Source organism: Callorhinchus milii, unplaced genomic scaffold, assembly GCF_018977255.1.
Source record: "Callorhinchus milii isolate IMCB2004 unplaced genomic scaffold, IMCB_Cmil_1.0 Scaffold3, whole genome shotgun sequence".
In the NCBI taxonomy this organism is placed as follows: domain Eukaryota; kingdom Metazoa; phylum Chordata; class Chondrichthyes; order Chimaeriformes; family Callorhinchidae; genus Callorhinchus; species Callorhinchus milii.
The window spans coordinates 7,026,722-7,045,117 of record NW_024704744.1 but is presented as its reverse complement, the minus strand read 5'-3'; the positions used below and the strand labels follow the sequence as shown (position 1 = coordinate 7,045,117).

The 18,396-nt window shown below is 45.2% G+C and overlaps 1 protein-coding gene across 1 annotated transcript in view; it reads right to left on the bottom strand.

Moving 5' to 3' along the window:
• Positions 1-18,396, bottom strand: part of LOC103179015 (dystonin) — a 323,265-nt gene that overhangs the window by 90,315 nt on the left and 214,554 nt on the right. Inside the window, exons 49-53 of the mRNA XM_042333693.1 lie at positions 17,990-18,225; positions 15,819-15,948; positions 11,402-11,601; positions 9,883-10,378; positions 5,429-6,900 (exon numbers count right to left, since the gene is read on the bottom strand). Coding sequence (XP_042189627.1) covers positions 5,429-6,900; positions 9,883-10,378; positions 11,402-11,601; positions 15,819-15,948; positions 17,990-18,225 — 2,534 coding nt within the window. The remainder of the gene's footprint in view (positions 1-5,428; positions 6,901-9,882; positions 10,379-11,401; positions 11,602-15,818; positions 15,949-17,989; positions 18,226-18,396) is intronic.

The following is an 18,396-nucleotide window of genomic DNA, read 5'->3' as shown; positions in this document are numbered from 1 at the left end:
CTGACGTGCTCAAATTTATTCAAGCCAAACTAGTGAGAGTTCCACACTTGTATGGAAATGTCCCTTTTCCCCAATGGTAAAAGAGAGCCATCACTTTTTTAAAAAAAAATTAACATCCAATTATAATTCCAAATTAACAGTGATGAAAATGGTACACTTGCCTCCCGTTCTGTGTCCGGGTACCTCTTTTCATTCTCCCTTCAATTATAATATAATTCCTTGCATATGATATGGGGCCCTATCATGTCATTGAGACGTCTCAAAGTATTTCACGTGATTTTACTGTGAAGCGTAGTGACTGTATTTTGTAGGAGAATGCGGCAGCCAATTTGTACATAGAAATGTCTTGCAAACAGGTGTAAAGTGACCTGATTTTTAATCGGGGGGATTGGTTGCCAGGACACTGGGAGAAATACCCTTCCCTTTTCAAATACTGGTACCTGAACAGGCACAGACAGAAACTCAGTTTAAAGTCTCCTCCAAAGGACAATTCATCACAACCCCAGCACTGTACTGGAACACCCTTAAACTCTGAGCTCAAAGTCCCGACATTGGGCTTGAACCCACAGCCTTCTGACTCAGAGGTGAGGATGATATCAACTGAGCCGGGTTGACAACTGACATTTATTTCCTCCTTCTGCATTTGGAAATGGAACAGAGAGTAAATCCAGAATGATACAATCGGGATAAGGACAAACACATGCAAGAGGAAAATTATACTTCGGCATGATGTGTAAATCCCTATCGCATATGCAGATAGATTCAGGAACATGAAACAAAATTAGAATAAATAGATTAAAAATGGAGAAGGTTTCGAAAGAAAACATTTTTAGAAAGCTTTCAAAATGAAGCAAATTTAATCTCAGCGGTAACCCAAGTATATATTTAGAAGTCCCAAACACTTTGAATTTTGACAACTCCACTGTGTTCTCGTACATCACGCCCAGCCCAGCCCGCCATTGGCGGTCGGGCCTTCAGCCTTTCAGCCCTCACCCTTTGGAACTCCATCCCACAGTCCCTTCACCCTCCATTGCCTCTTTCATGCCCTGTCTCAAGACCCTCCTCTTGGACCGCGCCTTCGGTCACCCCCATACCTCTACCCTCCCAGCCCTCCACTCCTCCTGATCCCAATCCCCAACTTGGGTCCAAATCCCTGACTGTCCAGCACCTTGGGATGTCCTCCCAACATGAAAGGCACTAGACAAATGTAATTTATTGTTATTATTAGGAGATGTGGGGGGGTGGATGGAAAGAAGAAGAAATAAGACAATGGAGGGGATTGGAAAGGGAGAGGAGGTCATGTACAATTCATAGTTACAGGACATGAATTCTGCAAATTGTTAGTAGCTGGAACTGGACACTCAAAAGTACGGCAAGTGGTTTGTGTCTGTCCAGGTCAAACACAGAGCAAGGCAAAAATAAAAATGCGATTTAAATGGACACGGTCATAAATTAGGCCTAAACATTCATATTGAAGTAAAAACAAGGGACAATGGTGAAGCGGAAAATAGAGTGGAAGAAAGTACCCACAGGAAACAAACAACAAGATGCCCGCAACACAACAAAATGTAACTAAGGATACAACTCATGGGGATTTTACAAGGAAGAGTTCATTTGCTAAAAATATCCCTCCAATCTATGACTTCATATTGCAGGAGGTGCAAGTCCTGAGCAGGGTTTGTTTTGGCTCAGACATCAAACCTTGTTGCTGCAAGAATTCTGCCCTTGTCAGCAATACACACAATCCTGCGATCCACACATAATAATACAATAATGATCCTTGCATTGTGTGTATTTGATACAGCGCCTTATCATGACTTCAAGACGTCTCAAGACGCTTCACAGAATATACTGTAAAGTGAATTGACTGTTCATTTTGTGGGCGAAAAGCGGCAGCCAATTGCGCACAGCAGCGTCCCTCAAACAGTCATAGTTTGAGTGACCAATCCATTATTATTTTTTTTGAAGGAATTATTTCCTCAAGAAAAGCGATCCACCAATCGACTAACAATCGGGTTCCTACTTACTGCTAGCTAAACAGAGGCGTGTGGAGTAAAGAAATTTGCCCAACATTTCACCCTGCCGGGAATCGAGCCAAGGTCTCTCGCTTTGCAAGGCGAGTGCTCTAACCACTGAGCTACAGGACTGAGCACATGGACACATATCAGTCACATATTGACACTAAGATCCATTACAACAACAGCAAATTGCATTTATATAGCGGCTTTAATGTCGGGAGGACATCCCAAGGTGCTGGACAGTGAGGAGTTTGCACCCGAGCTGCAGATTGGGATCAGAGAAGGGAGAAGGACAGAGAAGGGAGAAGGGAGAAGGACAGGGTGGCGGAGGGAAGATGACCAAAGGCACGGTTGAAAAGGAATGTCTTGAGATGGGCCTTGAAGGGAAAAAGGGAGGGGGTGAGGCGGAGGAGCTCTGGGATGGAGTTCCATCCAAAGTGTTAATATTATTAATAAGTGTTAATATTACCTCCCATGCGTAAGTCATGTGTTGAGAGTGATTTACAGGCGCCCTCAATAATGCTGTTAACAACCTATCCTTTTCTTAATTAAGTTTAATTGCCTACGCCGCTACATTCCTCGGTTCACGTGAGTTTGCACAAAGCGCAAAACGCATACATTTACGTTCATTTTACACATGGGGCATAAAATACCTGACTACATGTATCAGCTGACAAGACAGTCCTTGAAGGAAGGTTCTGCAAAACCAGACCTTAGCTCCATTATATAATAATAATAATAATCCTTGCATTTGATATAGCGCTTTTCACGTCTTCTCGACGTCCCAAAGCGCTTCACAGAATATACTGTAAAGTGAATTGACTGTAGATTTGTGGGCGAACGAGGCAGCCAATTGCACACAGCAGTGTCCCACAAACAGTCGTGGATTGAAAATGACCAATTTATTATTGTTTTTTTTTTGAGGGATTATTATTAGGCGTGTGGAGTAAGGAAACTTGCCCAAGGTTTCGCCCTGTCTGGAATTGAACTCAGGTCTCTCGCTTATACTAGAGTAAGAGGGAGCGGAGCCTAAACACACACAAAAAATACACAGTCAACTCATTTTACAATATATTCTGTGAAGCGCTATGAGCCGTCTCATCGACGTGATAAGGCGCTGTATCAAATGCAAGGTTTATTATTATTATAAACTTGTGACATTTTATAACAGATTCGATGGAGGATTGATTCACTTAAGAAACTACTTGATACTGTAATAGTGGGGCTAGAGGGGGGACATTCTGTAAGGATGAAATCAAAAAGGGCCGAAGGACCTTCTCCATCCATCTGAACCTCTCTCTTGGTCACTTGCATCTATCCCAGTGAGATTAGTCATAGAGAAATCCCAAAGTACTCGGGTTTCTCATGAGATCAAGCCAGCAGCGCACCAGACATCTGACAGGGTTCATAAACACCATAAGAACACAACAGTTGCATGATCACCTGTTGCTCACAGACACCTGCCTCCATCCTATTTTGTACCACAAGATACATATTTACACTTATAATGCACCTTTCATTCAATTTCTTGGGGTTGGGGGGGAAGGAGAATTAAATAAAATTTAAAGTAAAGAAAAATTAATAAGGGAAAATAAAAAATAAAAAAAAATTCCCCTTCCTTGGCTCCCAGTCCCAGCTCAGGTGCCAAGCCAGGACCTTGGATTCTCTTCCTGACATAGAATCATACAATTATACAGCACAGAAGGAGGCCATTCGGCTCATCGTGTCTGTGCCAGCTCTTTGAAAGAGCTATCTAAATGAATCGCATTACCCGCACTCTCCCCATAGCCCTGCAAATTTGTCCACCCCAAGTATCTATCTACTTCTATGTTGAAAGTTGTTATCGGATTGGCTTCCACCCCCCTTTCAGGCAATGCATTCCAGATCCGAAAAACTCGCTGTGTAAAAAAATTTCTCCTCCCCACTGTTTCTTTCGGTAACTATTTTAAATCTGTGTCCTCTGGTTACCTACCCATCCGCCAGTGGAAACAATTTCTCATTGTTCACCCTACCGAATCCCCTCATTATTTTGAACACCTCTATTAAATCTCCCCTTAAAAGTCTCTGCTCCAAGGAGAATAATCCTAGCTTCTCTAGCCTCTCCTTATAAATGAAACCGCTCATTTCTGGTACCAACCTGGTAAATCTCCTTTGCACCCTCTTCAAGACCTTGACATCCTTCCTAAAGTGTGGTACCCAGAACTGAACACGATACTCTAGCTGAAGCCTAACCAGTGTCTTATAAAAGTTCATCATAACCTCCTTACTTTTGTATTTTATGCCCAACATATCAATAACAACAACAAATTACATTTGGTTAGCGCCTTTCATGTCAGGAGGATGTCCCACAGTGCTTAAGAATAATGCCTGGGCATCTGAGCTGGGGTTGGGGAAAAAAAAGATGATTTTCCCATCAAGCCTTCTTTTGCTTTAAAAATGTTTGTATCCCCATTGTTTTTTTTATTGTCTCCTCACTGGTATACACCTCTCTGCTCCCGGTCTGGCCTCCTCATTCTGGGGTGCGATTCCACAGGACCTGGCTCCCTCCAGCACCCATGAACTATGGCCACTTGGGCATTTTGCCCACAAAATACAGTCAATTCACTTAACAATATATTCTCTGAAGAGTTTTGAGGCATCTCAGTGACGTAATAAGGCAATATATCAGATGCAAGGAATATTATTATTTTTATTATGTGTGAGCCTTGGCAATGATTGTCGGCATCTCCGAAAACCCCAATGTGGTTTCTGACTTTTAAGACAACCATCTCACATAAAATACATCACTGCATTCAAAGCTTCGATCATTTGCCAGCTGTTTGGCACAGGTTAAAGCTGTAATTACACTGAAGAATCAAAATACTACACAATCAATCATTCCCGTCAGCAGAAATAACTTAATTGAAATCAGAAGACAAAACTTCACGCAAAGGTCAGTGAGGATGTGAAATGCAAAGAATGTAAAATGCAACAACAACGACAACTTCTCAAAGGAAAATGATTACATAACACCCTTCATAAAGAGCTCTTTATAAAGACCGGGCCGGGAGAAACTCCCATCTCTTTACAAATAGTACCGTGGGATGTTTAACGTCCACCTGAGCAGGCAGACGGTTTAACATCTCATCCAAAAGACAGACCTCTGACCATGTGTGGGGCTCCCCCAGCACTGCACTGGAGCGTCAGCCTCGACAATGAGCTGAGAACCAGCCCCTGGACGTGGGGCTTGAACCCACAACCTTCTGGTTTAGTGCGCCTTGCGACAACCTCCTGACATGAACGGCGGGCGCTCTGTGCAGATAGAATCTGTCGTCGTGTTAAGAGTGCGCCCAACTGAGCCAGGCTGACGCCAAGGTCCCTAACGGTTCCGCACAACAACCTGACAATCACGTGGAGAGGCGTCACCGTACCTTGAATGATTCCACCTGCTGGTTGATGACATCGGTTTCCATGCCGACGCAGCCCTGTTGCTCCTCGTGATTCTCGGCGATGGTGAGCAGCTCTCCGAGGTTTTTGATCTTAGCGCAGAATTCCTGCACGCGGGCGAGCGTGCTTTCCACCTGCTCCTGCCTGACCGTCGCTCTGTCCAGCAGCTTGTTGCACTGCTTCCTCAAAGCGTCCAGGTCTCGCTTCAGGCCCAGTAGATCGGGAGAGCTGGCCGACTCCAACATCTGCTTGCTTTCCACACTTGCGCGCTCAATGTCACTCATCAGCCCCTGAAGCTTGAGGATGAACTCACTGATGCCCTCCTTCTGCGAGCTCAGGCACTGCAGGTCCCTTCCCACGGGAGCCATGCTGTCGAGCTCATCGTCCAGGTCGGCGAAGAGAGAGAACATCTCCCGGATGTTGTTTTGGAACCGGCTGATTCCCTGGAGCTTTTTCTCCAGGAACGAGCACCTCTCCTGCAGCTGCTGGGTGACCGAGCTGTAATCCTGCTGCAGCGACTCCGTCATCTGCAGGAGCTCGGAGGTGCCCGATCCGTCCGGCACCTCGGCTGCCAGTCCCCGAGCCAGGCTCCGCACGTTATCCACTTGCGATCGCAAAGCCTGAAGTGTCCTGCGTTGAGCGTTCATGTTGCTCAGGTGTTTGCTGCTCAGAGCCTGCGGCCCCAGTGCATCGTGGAGCACGAGCTGCTGCCTGGCTCCGTTCAGCTGCTTCTTGGTCTCCTGGAGAGAGCCCTGGAGGTCCTTGACTCGTTTCCCCATCTCTTGCGCGCGCTCCTTCCCGAGCCGGAGATGCTCGCTCAGCCGCTCCACCTTCCTGTTGACCGAAGTCTTCTGGCCCCTGACCTCCTCCACGTCGGCCTGGCTGCTCTCGACCAGGCCGTCGGCGGCGACATTGAATGCCTCGAGCGTCCTTCTGTGCTGATCTACGTCGCTCTGCAAAGCCTTGACATTCTCCAACGAGAGCTCGATTTGCCTGGCGTCACTGCCCACCTGTATCTGAGAAACCTTCGCTTCGCATTCCTCAATCCAGGGCAGCAGGTTTTCTACACATTCTCTGTACTTCTGGGCCTTCTGTGAACTGTGCTTCAGCTTCTCCTGCCTGTCCTCCGCCTGTTTGGACAGTTCCTCCCAGTTAGTTTTGAGCGTGGCAAGCTGACCCTGCAGAGCTGTTTTCTCTGGCCCCGGCTGGGTATTCTGCAAGAGCGACTCCCCTTCTGCGATGATCATCTCGTACGAGCCAGCTTGCTGCACCAAAGACTTCTGAAATTCCGTCTGCTCCTCAATCAGTGCCTTCAGCTTGTCATGTTTAGCAGATACTGGAGGCATCTGGCCATGTTCGGTGCACTTTCCAGCCAGCCAGGCCTGAAAGTCATCAAACATTTGCTGGAACTGCTGGGAGCTGACCAGAGCGAACTGAAGTTGATGGACACGATTTCCTGCGGAAGAAAATAAAAATGTCCAAGCGGTTAAAAACAACAAGAAGAATCTTTGGATTTGAAAGCGTGCTGACAACATCAAATCGTCTCGAAGAACTTCAAAGTTAATTGCTATCAAGATTGTGGAGTTGCCGCTATCATGTCTAATGGCTGTGTCGGCAAACATGGAAGCCAATTTGGGCACAGCAAGATCTAAAAACAGCCTTGAAGCCAGTGACCAATTTAACTGAAGGGTTGTTGGCCAAGACACCTGGAAAGAGTCCCTTTTCAAAGTGGTAATCCATGCACTTAATAATAATAATCCTTGCATTTGATATAACTCCTTATTTTGATACAGCGCTTGTACTATCAAAATGTTTCACAGTACAGTGTCATATCTTTGTGTCGTGTATTTTGAATTATGTCATGGGATCTTTAACATCCATTCAAACAGGACGACTGGACCTGGGCTTTATGTTTCATCTAAAAGGTGACACCTCTAACAATGCATTGGGCCCCGTACTGTATTGGCAAAATCAGCCTCAAGCCTAAGAATTCAAATCCCAAATGAGAGCAATCCCAAAGCCCAAATGTCTACCCATAGTCCACCAACTGAGCCAAGCCAGACACCATTATCTATGAAACTTGGGTATCTTGGGAAAAGTGTTTGTGTGCGTGTATTTGTGTGGTTGCATAAAGTCCATATATGAAATAGTAACCTCACATTGTGGTACATAACATAACATGTAATAATAATAATAATCCTTGCATTTGATATAGCGCTTTACACGTCGGGAGGACGTCCAAAAGCGCTTCACAGAACACACTGTAAAGTGAAATTGACTGTATATCTGTGGGCGAACGCAGCAGCCAATTGCGCACAGCAATGTCCCACAAACAGTCATGGATTGAAAATGACCAATTTATTATTGTTTTTGTTTTTTTGGAGGGATTATTATTAGGCTCTGTGTGGAGTAAGGAAACTTGCCCAAGGTTTCGCCCTCTGCCTGGAATTGAACTCAAGTCTCTCGCTTGCAGAGCGAGTGCTCTAACCACTGAGCTACAGGACTCCACCTAAAGGAGCAGGAGTAGGCCATTCGGCCCTTCGACCCTGCCCTGCCATTCAATCATGGCTGATCTTCTAATCTAACTCCAGCTAATAACCTAACCCTGCCTTATCCCCATATCCCTTAATCCCTTTTGCAATAAGAAATCTATCTATCTCAGTCTTGAATATGTTCAAGGACTGAGCGTCAACAGCCCTTTAGGGTAGTGAGATCCATACATTCACCACCCTTTGAGTGAAGAAGTTCTTCCTCAACTCAGTGCGTACTTGCCCAGCCAGGACCATCCTATTCCATGAACTCTTTGGTAAGCAGGATTGACAATCTATCCACACCTCCAAGTACAAAATAATTTACTTCAGAATACTTCGCCTTCATGATGCTCATCCTCACCTTCAAGTCTCTTCACACCCAAGCACCTCCCGATCTCTTCTAACCCACTCCTCTGCTCGTCCCCTCTATTCAGTTAACTCAGCCTTGATGCAAAAGGTTGCATCAAGCCTCTATGCGCCAAACCTTCAGCTTCTAATCTCTAAAACTCCCTCCCTCTACCATTCTGTCTCGGCCCTTCTCTATCTCTCTTGAAACCTCACCTAAAAATCTACCACTTTTCAACTGTGCCTATGTTCACCTCCCACTTTCCCCTCTCCCCTGCACAGCATTCAACCTCGTCTTTATAAAGCAATTCAAATCATTATCCTACTAAAAGGGCATAATATAAATGCAATTTGCTGATGATGCAAATCAAATGCAAGTACCTCGTATTATTATTATTTAATCACTTAATGACAGGAGTGGTAAAGTGTTGTATGGCTAACATGTACCTTAAGAGGAACAATGCTTATCAGAGCTAAGAACAACAACTACAGTTATTTAACGACTTTCACTCGAACAGTGTTTCAGAGCACTTAACAGCAACATGGTTTGACACTGACCTAGAAGGAGAGGGGAGGCTACCGAAGGCAGGGTCAAAGAGGAAAGTCTTCAGCTGTGATTTGAAAATGGGCAAAGCGGGGTAAAACAGAAAGACTGAGGCAGGGATACAGTGACTGAAAGTACGGATGCCAGTGGTGGAGTGGAGGGGATGAGGGATTTGAAGACTGAGTGAAGCTGACGTGCAGTGGAGTAGGGAGTGAGTAGATCGGAGACGCCAGGAGATGTCAGGGTGTGAAGTGATTCGAAAGTGAGAGTGAGGAGCTTGAAATCGAACTGTCCTGCAACAGGGAGCCAGTAGTGCCTGGCAAGGACTGGGGTGATGGGGTGTGGACAAGGGCTGCTTTATTGGAGAACGGTCTTTTTTTGAGTAGAAACTGCTTCCATCGACTCACAGAGTTAGTGGAAGTAAATGTCAAAAAATCCATTAACATTTAGATATTAATTGGGATTCTAGGTCTCAGCTAGTTGCACAATCTGTTAAAAAGGTCTCTGTTTTGACCCATTCTGTCACCAAAATAGAAACAGTATCATGTGGTGAAAGTCTTTGAAGTGGAAATAAGTTGCCGTGTTTACAACATGTTTCCAAGTTGTATTTCTTTGGGATACCTCGTGGGTTAATGAGTAACTACTTCAAAGGAAAGTAGTACAGTATTTAAAAAGACTCAGTGAAAACAAGGAGAGAGTGTGGGTCACAGAGAGAGAAGGGAACAGATTCAAACGAGTCTCTCTCACACAACTGAACTAGTCCCAGAGGGTAAACTGGCCCACAACATAACCTTCTGCCATCCATGAGAAAGAGGCATATGACACAAACTAAACAAAAACAAAAACTGGCATTTTTTGTAAAGTGAATTGACTGTATATTTTGTGGGCGAAACATGGCAGCCAATTACAAACTGCAGGTCGTGGATTGACTCCCACCACAGTGCCACGGATATTTACCATATTCTGTGCTTTTCACTCTATTTTGCTCGTTGAGACGCACGGTGTGTAGCTTACTGACCTGCTCTTTCCTGAAGGTCTCTGAACGGTTTCAGGACGTTGTCCAACTGCCTGCTGAGCTCGGCCTTCAGGTACTGCTCACCCACCAATTCCGAGAGCTCCTCGCTCAGGCCCTGCGCCTGCTGCATGTGTTTCTCTTCTCGCTCCAGCTCTGAACGGATCTCGCTGGCCACCTCGAGCTGCTGCTTCACAGCTTCAGGCTGGGCGCTCAGAGGAGCCTGACTTGCCAGCCTGCCCTCCAGGCTGCTCAGCTTGCTCGAGAGATCCCGAACCAGACCTTGGTACTCGGTGCTCTTGACTATGGCCTGGTCGATACGGTCCGATCTACTGACCAGCTGTCCTGTCAGGTTGTCCCATTTCCGTGTCACACTGGCCAGCTGGTCGCTGACCACACTGCACGCTGGAGGCATCTCACCGGGTCTATTCAAGATGCCCTCTGCTGCCCGCTTCAACTGCTCATGCTGGGTCTTCCGAGTGTCAAATTCTTTGAGCAGGATCTGCAGGCAAGAGATGGAAACTTATTGGTGAGAAAAATAGTAAGAGATCACCTAGCTTAGGCCTCAGGCGTATTTGTTCCTTTGCCTTCCTGGGCCAGGGACCAGAGAGAGAGAGAGAGAAAGTCTTCTGGGATCCAGTATTGCCTTTTAAGCAGGCACGCCTCTCTCCCAGGTACAAGCCAAGGCTTCTTCACTTCCAGTTCCCATTAAGAACATACGAACAGGAGTAGGCAATTCAGCCCCTTGAGCCTGTTCCACCATTCTATTAGATCATGGCTGATCTGTACCTCAGCTCCATTTAGGGAAAGATCAGTCATCAGCCATTACAATAATGAAAGTGAGGAAATGATATCTGTGAGCACTTTCTGGCTGTGAGGATACTTGTGTAGGTGGGATGTACGGAACTGTTTGGTTCAGATACTCTTACGCATGGCAATGGGTTTCCACCTACACGGCCTGAGGTTTGGTGCCATATAGTGCAGAGGGGGATTGTGAAGTCATGGTTGGGTTGGAGGGGTTGGGTTGCAGGGTACCTACCGACTATGGACCCAGGTATCTGCACCCTCCAAGATTGTGTTGGGTAAGGAGTGTGTGCGTCACTTATATGCTTTTTGTTTCTCCTCTAATAAACCTGAGCTGTTTGAACCGTGTCAACAACAACAACACATTACATTTGTATCACGCCTCTCATATCTGGAGGACGTCCAAAGGTGCTGGACAGTCAGGGATTTGGACCCGAGGTAGTGGAGAGCAGGGAGGGTAGGGGTAGGAGGGTGACCGAAGGTGGGGCTGAAGAGGAGGGTGTTGAGATGGGCTTTGAAAGAGGCAAGAGAGATGGTGGGCAGGGAGTGGGAGGAACCGGCTCTGCTTATCTGCCTGGCTCGAGGAGTGGTCTTCTTTACAGTAACAAATGCACATTCGCCACTAAATTAATCTCGCTTCCAAAACAGAACCCAACCCAAGAACCTGAACCCAAGACCCAACGCCAACCAGCAACCCGGTCCATCGAAGCCAAGATCCTACCTGCACTTGTTGCTTTTGAGTATTCAGCATGTTGGGGTCAATGGAGAGTGGGCCGAGTACATTCATCATGAGTTCCTTTTCCAGGAGCCACTGGTTAAGCTGGGCCTCGGTGGCTTGAAACTGAGTGAGGAAACTGGACGACTCTTCCAGCTTCTGCTGCCGATCTGCCGCTGACTGGCTGACCCCTTTCCACTTCGAATCTAAAGCCAGAAACATTGGAGAATGTTGATGCCATCTTGGTCAAAACAGATCCAAAACAAACCTTTTATAATTAGGCTTTGTTCTTTCTGATTTTAAATCGGGATTAAAAATAATTATAACAATAACCCTTCCATTTGATATAGCGCCTTATCACGTCGTTGAGACGTCTCAAAGCACTTCACAGAATGTAAAGTATAGTGACTGTGTATTTTGGGGTCAAAACGCATCGGACAATTGCTCACAGCAGTGTCCCACAAACGGCCATGGATTACTGTGTAAGGAGTGTGGTGCGTCACTGTTGGGCTGTTTTCGCTTTGCTCTAATTTTCTCAACTTCATTTCGTATTTTTATTGTTTTGTGCTACAATATGGCCGAATTTCAAATAGTAAGGTCATCACGGATGTCACTTCCTGTGCGGTGCACATGTGTGTTGTATGAGCGGGCAGTGTCTCGAACGACACTTCCTGTGCAACTCGCAGGAAGCGACATTGTGGCAATCTTATCACCTGGAAACCGTCCATTTTGGGTTGTCAAAACGATCACTAAAACTTTCAAAATAAAGGAAAATTTATGTTATTATCTGTAAAACAAATTGTAAAAAATCGAAACCTGATTTATGATACAGGAGCTCAACTCTGCTGGAAGGAATAAAATAATTATTTCACTCAACACTGAGGTAAAAATTTAGTGCATTTCATAATTTAATTTCTGTGTTATACAAGGAATGAGTCTTAAAACACATCAAACTGCAACTAAATCAAATTGATGGCAGATGTTATAACTCGATATTCCACCTAATGCTAGGCTATTGTATCTCAAAAATTCAACATTGTGCAGGATTGTGAAAAGATACTAAAACAAAATCAATTTTAATTTGGAAGTCGGTTGCTTTTACCAAAAGCAGCAAACCAGTTTCCAAATTAACACTGTTAACTTCCAGCAAACTTCACAGCTAAAATCAAGTGAACTTTCTCACTGAGGAGGCGAGAGACCAACTTCATCTGTGAGGAGGAAGAAAACTCGAGGGGCGACAATTATGTTTAGCTTTACAAACATTGCCTTTGGTTCATCTACGAAACACACGGTCACTACATTTCACAGTAAATCTTGTGAAGCACTCCGAGAACCCCCCCCCACCAAGCAAAGGAACAGACAGATTGGTATGACTGCAATAGGTCACAGAGGTTGGGAGGAGCAATGATGCAGAAGGCTTTAAAAGTGAGGACAAGGATTTTGAACCCTATCCTCTGGGGGAAGGGGAGCCAGTGGAGCCAAGCGAGGATGGGTGTGATCGGTTCACAGAGCTTGGTGCAGGAGAGGACACAAGTGCAGAGTTCTGAATAATCTGCAGTTTGCGAAAGGAAAAGTTGGATAGCCCGGCGAGCAGGGAGTTAGTGTAGTTGAGCCTGAACGTGATGAACCCACAACCTTCTGACCCAGAGACGAGAGTGCTACTAACTGAGCTAGACTGACATGCATTTATTAGTGACATTCCTACACTGAAAGGAAAGCAAAATAATGAAGCTCCCTGAAGTTGGCAGAATTTGGAACAAGTCCATCAAATAATCGCCTGCAAAGTCACATCGTGGTTGGGAATGATGCAAACTAATGAGTTGGGACACTAAGTTCATTGGCACCTGGTCTGTCTCATTTGCTGTTACCAATGAGCATCCCTACTTAATGCCGAATAATTTCCTGCAGAAGCTGCTTGTCTTAGTTATTTCAAATAATAAGGACCAGCAAGTCACCTCCCACTGCTCTGAATCCTATGTTTGTCTTATTGCACATAACCCCTTTATCCAACCTGCACCAAATATTTTCAGGGATTAGGCAAGCAGAGTGCATTCTCTGGGGAGAGAGTGCACATTCCAAACAGTGGGAATTTTCCAGGTGAAACTATCAGTATTTTAGTTTGGATATTCCTAAGCAGAGCGCTGGGTTCCCTCGTTTGTCAGTGGCTGATCATAAAGAATTACCCAAAAGGCAGAAAACGGTATGAACGTAACTAGGTGCCAACCTGAACAGGCAGACCAGATTTTGGTTTAAAGTTTCACACGAAGTATGGCACCTCCAACAATGCAGTGGTCCCCCAGCAGTACACAGGCGTGTCAGCCTAGACTATACGAGTTCAAAGCCCCCGACATGGAGTTTAAGCTTACATCCGTCTGATTCAGAGGCCAGAGTGCAACTGACACCCAGACTGACACTAATCGCTGGAATAGTCACAGTCCCAAAAGTTGGCAAAGCCATTTGATCTTCGCCGGGAATTTGAAGTCACAGTCTAGGCTGACACTCCAATACAGTGCCGAGGGAGCCTGCATTGTTGAAGAATGAGATTTTAAACTGAGGTCCTGTCGGCTATTCAGGTGGACATTAAAGATCCGATGGAATCATTTGAAAAGAGAAGGGAGTTTCTCCCAGTGTTCTGGCCAACAATCCTCGAAAAAAAAATTGATCACTCACTTTATGGCTGTTTGTAGAACACTGATGTTCATAATTTGGCTGCCCCCCTCTCTACAGTCACTGCACTTTACTGTGAAGCGCTTTGAGACATCTTCCCGACATGAAAGACGCTACATCAAATATAAAGATTTATATATCACTTGTAAGTTATTAATTTCAGTTGAATTAAGGCCATGGCATTTTCAATCCTCTCCTTCAATCCCCTCCCCCACCCCCCATTATACACCTCCATTTTCCTCTGACTGGTGGGACCTGTTCTTCACAGCTGCCTCTTCCCCAGCACAGGTTGCAGAGAGCAGATTTGCTGAGGATTTAAGTCTAATCTCTCTCTTGCCATTGGGAGCCAAGCTCTATAAATCTTCTTGCACTGGAAGTGAACAATCAAGATAGCCAAAAGGCAGCTCCCTCAAAGAAGTCCAGAAGGTACGCCTTTATCTCCAAAATCTTTCCCACGATAAGGAGTGGCCTGGTTAATGTTGTGGTTGAGTGAAAGTTCAAATGAGGGAAGGACAAAGGAAAATGAATCACGACGGTAATAAGGATTAAATTACTATAAAAGTTCCACTTTTTTATTATTTGATCAAGTATTTATTTTCTGGGCAGATTCAGGTTTTACCTCAACCAAAGCAAAATAAATAAAACTGAAAGAAAATGGAAAGTTGGGAGGGAGGGAGGGAGGGAGGGAGGGAGTAAAGAGTATGAACTGCTTTTTGTCCGACAGAGGGTTGTGAGATTGTGGAACACACTGCCCCAAAGACAGTTGAATGTTTGCAGTGGGCAAATTAGCTGTTGCATTCGCCCACAAAACACAGTCACTGCACTTGGCAGTGTATCCTCTGAAGCACTTTGGGAGGTGATCACAAAGTGAAAGGCGCTCTATCAAATGTAAAGATCATCATTCTTTTGAATCATTTTATGTTTGAAAGGTGGATAGATAAATAATAGTTTAGCTTTCTGGGCACAGTCGATTCAATAGCCATTGAAGTGAACGACAATTTTTATATGGTGGATCTTTTCGTGTAGTGCTGTGGGATTTTCAACGTATGCCTAATCAGACGTTCGAAGGACGGATAAGATGTGAACAGAATCTGGCGGGGACGTAGACGAGAGGATAGAGTTTCAATACGACATTTGTAAACCAGCGACAACATGACATAGTACAAACTAGCGACAATATGATAGAGAGTAGCAATTTAAAAAAAATAAACATTGACCTATTAAGCACTGTTGAAGTGGAAGGACCAGACCAGTCATTGGGGGCAGGGAATCCTCCCGCTCAGCTCCTGTTAACCCTGCAAGCTAAAGCCCTGATGGTCCCAGCTGGACAAGCAATGGGAAAGCTTGCCAGATAGTGTTATCAATGGCTATCAATGGATAAGCAATGTGGTTTTAGCAGGTTAGATTCCAGCAGTTACCCCAGTACGCACTCTGGGGTCCTCAAGCCTTGGTTCTTACCAACCTGCACCTAATACTTTCCAGAATTAGGTAACCAGGAATGTGTCCCTCCAGGGAGAGAGAGTGCACATTCCACTCCGACAATCTTTCTCTGGAATTTCCATGTGGCGGTGGGATCCAGGCGGTGGGATCCATGGAATTCTCAGTTTGGTTTGGGTGCCCTTAAGCACGGTAATGGGTTTCCGCATGTGTTTGGCTGACCAAAAGAAAAGCACCTGTTTAACAGGTTATACAGTAACATTAAAACCAGGTACTACATCTATATGGATCTATAAAAATATCAAGTTTGACACATTACTTATGCAATCCAACATCTGCTTCCATTTTGCTGCTTCGGGTGAGTCTGGGGTCTTCTGCAGCAAATGTGTCAGCTTCTCCTTCAGCTGCTCCATTTTCCCAGTCTTCTCTTTCAACTCTGCTTCAAATGCCTGCAACAACAAGGTTAAAATCAATTGGTATCAAGCGATGCATCAATCGCTCGGGGCCGCCTCTGGATGCAGCCGTCGTAAATTACCATCTTGAAACGCGAGATGATAATGCTTGCATTTGACACAGCTCCTTTCACATCGGGAGGATGCTTCAATGACACCACAAACTTCACAGCTTTTACTGTAAAGCACAGCGACTGTGTATTTTGTAGGCAACGCAGCAGCCAATTTGCACACAGCCAAACAGCAATGAAGTGAAAAGACCAATCTGTACCTGGAGGATTGTTATATTGATAATAATAATCCTTGCATTTGATATAGCGCCTCATCACGTCAATGAGATGTCTCAAAGTGATTCACAGAAATAACTGTAAAGTGAATTGACTGTATTTTGAGGACGAAACGTAGCAGCCAATTGCGCTCAGCAGTGTACCACAATATAGCTATTTTCAAGAGGTAGCATTTCGGAGTACTTGGCAGTGACAGAGTTTGACACCAAATGGGGAGAGGGGGGAGGTGACCATACCATCAAACAGGTAGGTCTTCAGGTGTGATCTGAAGGCAGGTAAGGAAGGGGCAAGGCACAGGGACTGAGACAGAGAGTTCCAGAAGTTCGCGGCCTAGTGACTGATAGCACAGCCACCGATGGTGGAGTGGAGGTAAAGCGCTTTGAGAAGCCCCCGAACCTGAAAGGCTCTAAATCAAATGTAAGGATTATTATTTATTATTATTATTATAATCCAGCACTTTGGATCCATAAAGTCAAACCACACATTACAACAGTTCATTCTATAGAGGGACCCTCGTGAAAAACGGCACCTTTGACAATGAAACACACCCTCAGAACTGCTATGGCGTGTCATCTTAGACTTTGTAAATTCAAGTCCCGACTTGGGATGTGAACCCTCAACCTTCTGACTCGGAAGCAAGAGTGCTACCATTGATCCAAGGTGACAGAATATCCCAGCTGACGCAAAGATTCTTTGGCGCCCTCTCTATCTGCAGCAACCATGGTTGACCCAGTTTACCAGGACAATGGAGGAGGCAGGAAAGTGGAGCCGATGTCTTCACAGAATACCTCTTACCACACTTCTCCAGGGACCAGGCCTGCTACGTTAAGTGGAGCAGGAAGCCAGCAGGAAAAGCACAATGACTGATATGAAATTCATATTTCAACAGAATGATATTATGTTATTAGAATAATCTCTGCATCTAATACAGCACTTGCAATGTTGAAAAGTCTCAAATCGTTTCACATGACTGTATTTTAAGCAAAACACAGCAGCCAGTTTGTACACAGAAATGTCGTACAAAGAGCTGTAAAGAGTGACCAATTGTATTTGTCACTCTTATTTGGGGGTATTGTTGGCCAGGACACTGGGAGGAATTCCCTTCTCTTTTTGAAAAGCGCCACTGGATCTTCAAAGTCCGAATGAACATGCAGATGGGAACTCGATTTAACATCTCATCCGAAAGACGGAACAATCCGGAGAGCCCCCAGCATTGCACTGGAGACTCAGCCCAGACTGTGAGCTCAAAATCCTGATGTGGTTCTTTAACTCACAACCTCTGACCCAGAGACAACTGCCGACTGGCATAAGTCACATTCTTCCTCCATAGTATCATCATCGTTTTCCTCAGAAGTACAAAAATATCACTGTGACTGACTAAACTTGGTGGCTCTTTTGCATTCTGGCCTGTGGGCAACTGCAGCAAATTTTGCAGCTAAAAACTAGTAAGAATCCTTGCATTTGATTTAGCGCCTTAACACGTCTTCGAGATGTCTCAAAGTGCTTCACAGAATATACTGTAAAGTGGATTGACTGGGTATTTTTTGGCCGAAATGTGGCAGCAAATTGTGCACAGCAGTGATTGAGTAACCAAATGCTTTTTTTGAAGGGATTATTACCCACAGAAAGCAATCCACCAATCGACTAACAACTGGGTTCCTTCTTACCGCTAGGTAAACAGAGGCGTGTGGGGTAAGGAAACTTAATTTTCGCAAAAAGTTGGAAATAAAAGTGCAATACGCTTGCCGCACCTTTTGCTGCTCAACCTGTTGCTTTATAGCCTCAGTCTCAGTTGGCAAAGTATCCCAGGCGGCCGCTGTCTTGCCCATGTTATCCAGCCATTTCTCGAGGGTCTCAGTCTCCTCTCGGACCTGCTGTATCTGTGTCAGTGTGGACTGTAGCTGACTCTCCATCTGTCTCAGGCTTCCTCCCACCTCCTCGTATTGGTGGTTCACATCCGTGGTGTCCTGCTGGATAGCCATCAGCTCTACCGGGGGAGAAAAGCATATCATAGGTCACATTAGACAATCAGGCTTTGTTATACCATATAATGTATGCAATGCAGGTATTCCCTTCTCCCCTTTATCTCACCCACACGCTTTTTATCTGTCTTTAATTCTTAAAACCTACCTCTTGAACCGTACCTATGGACACCCCC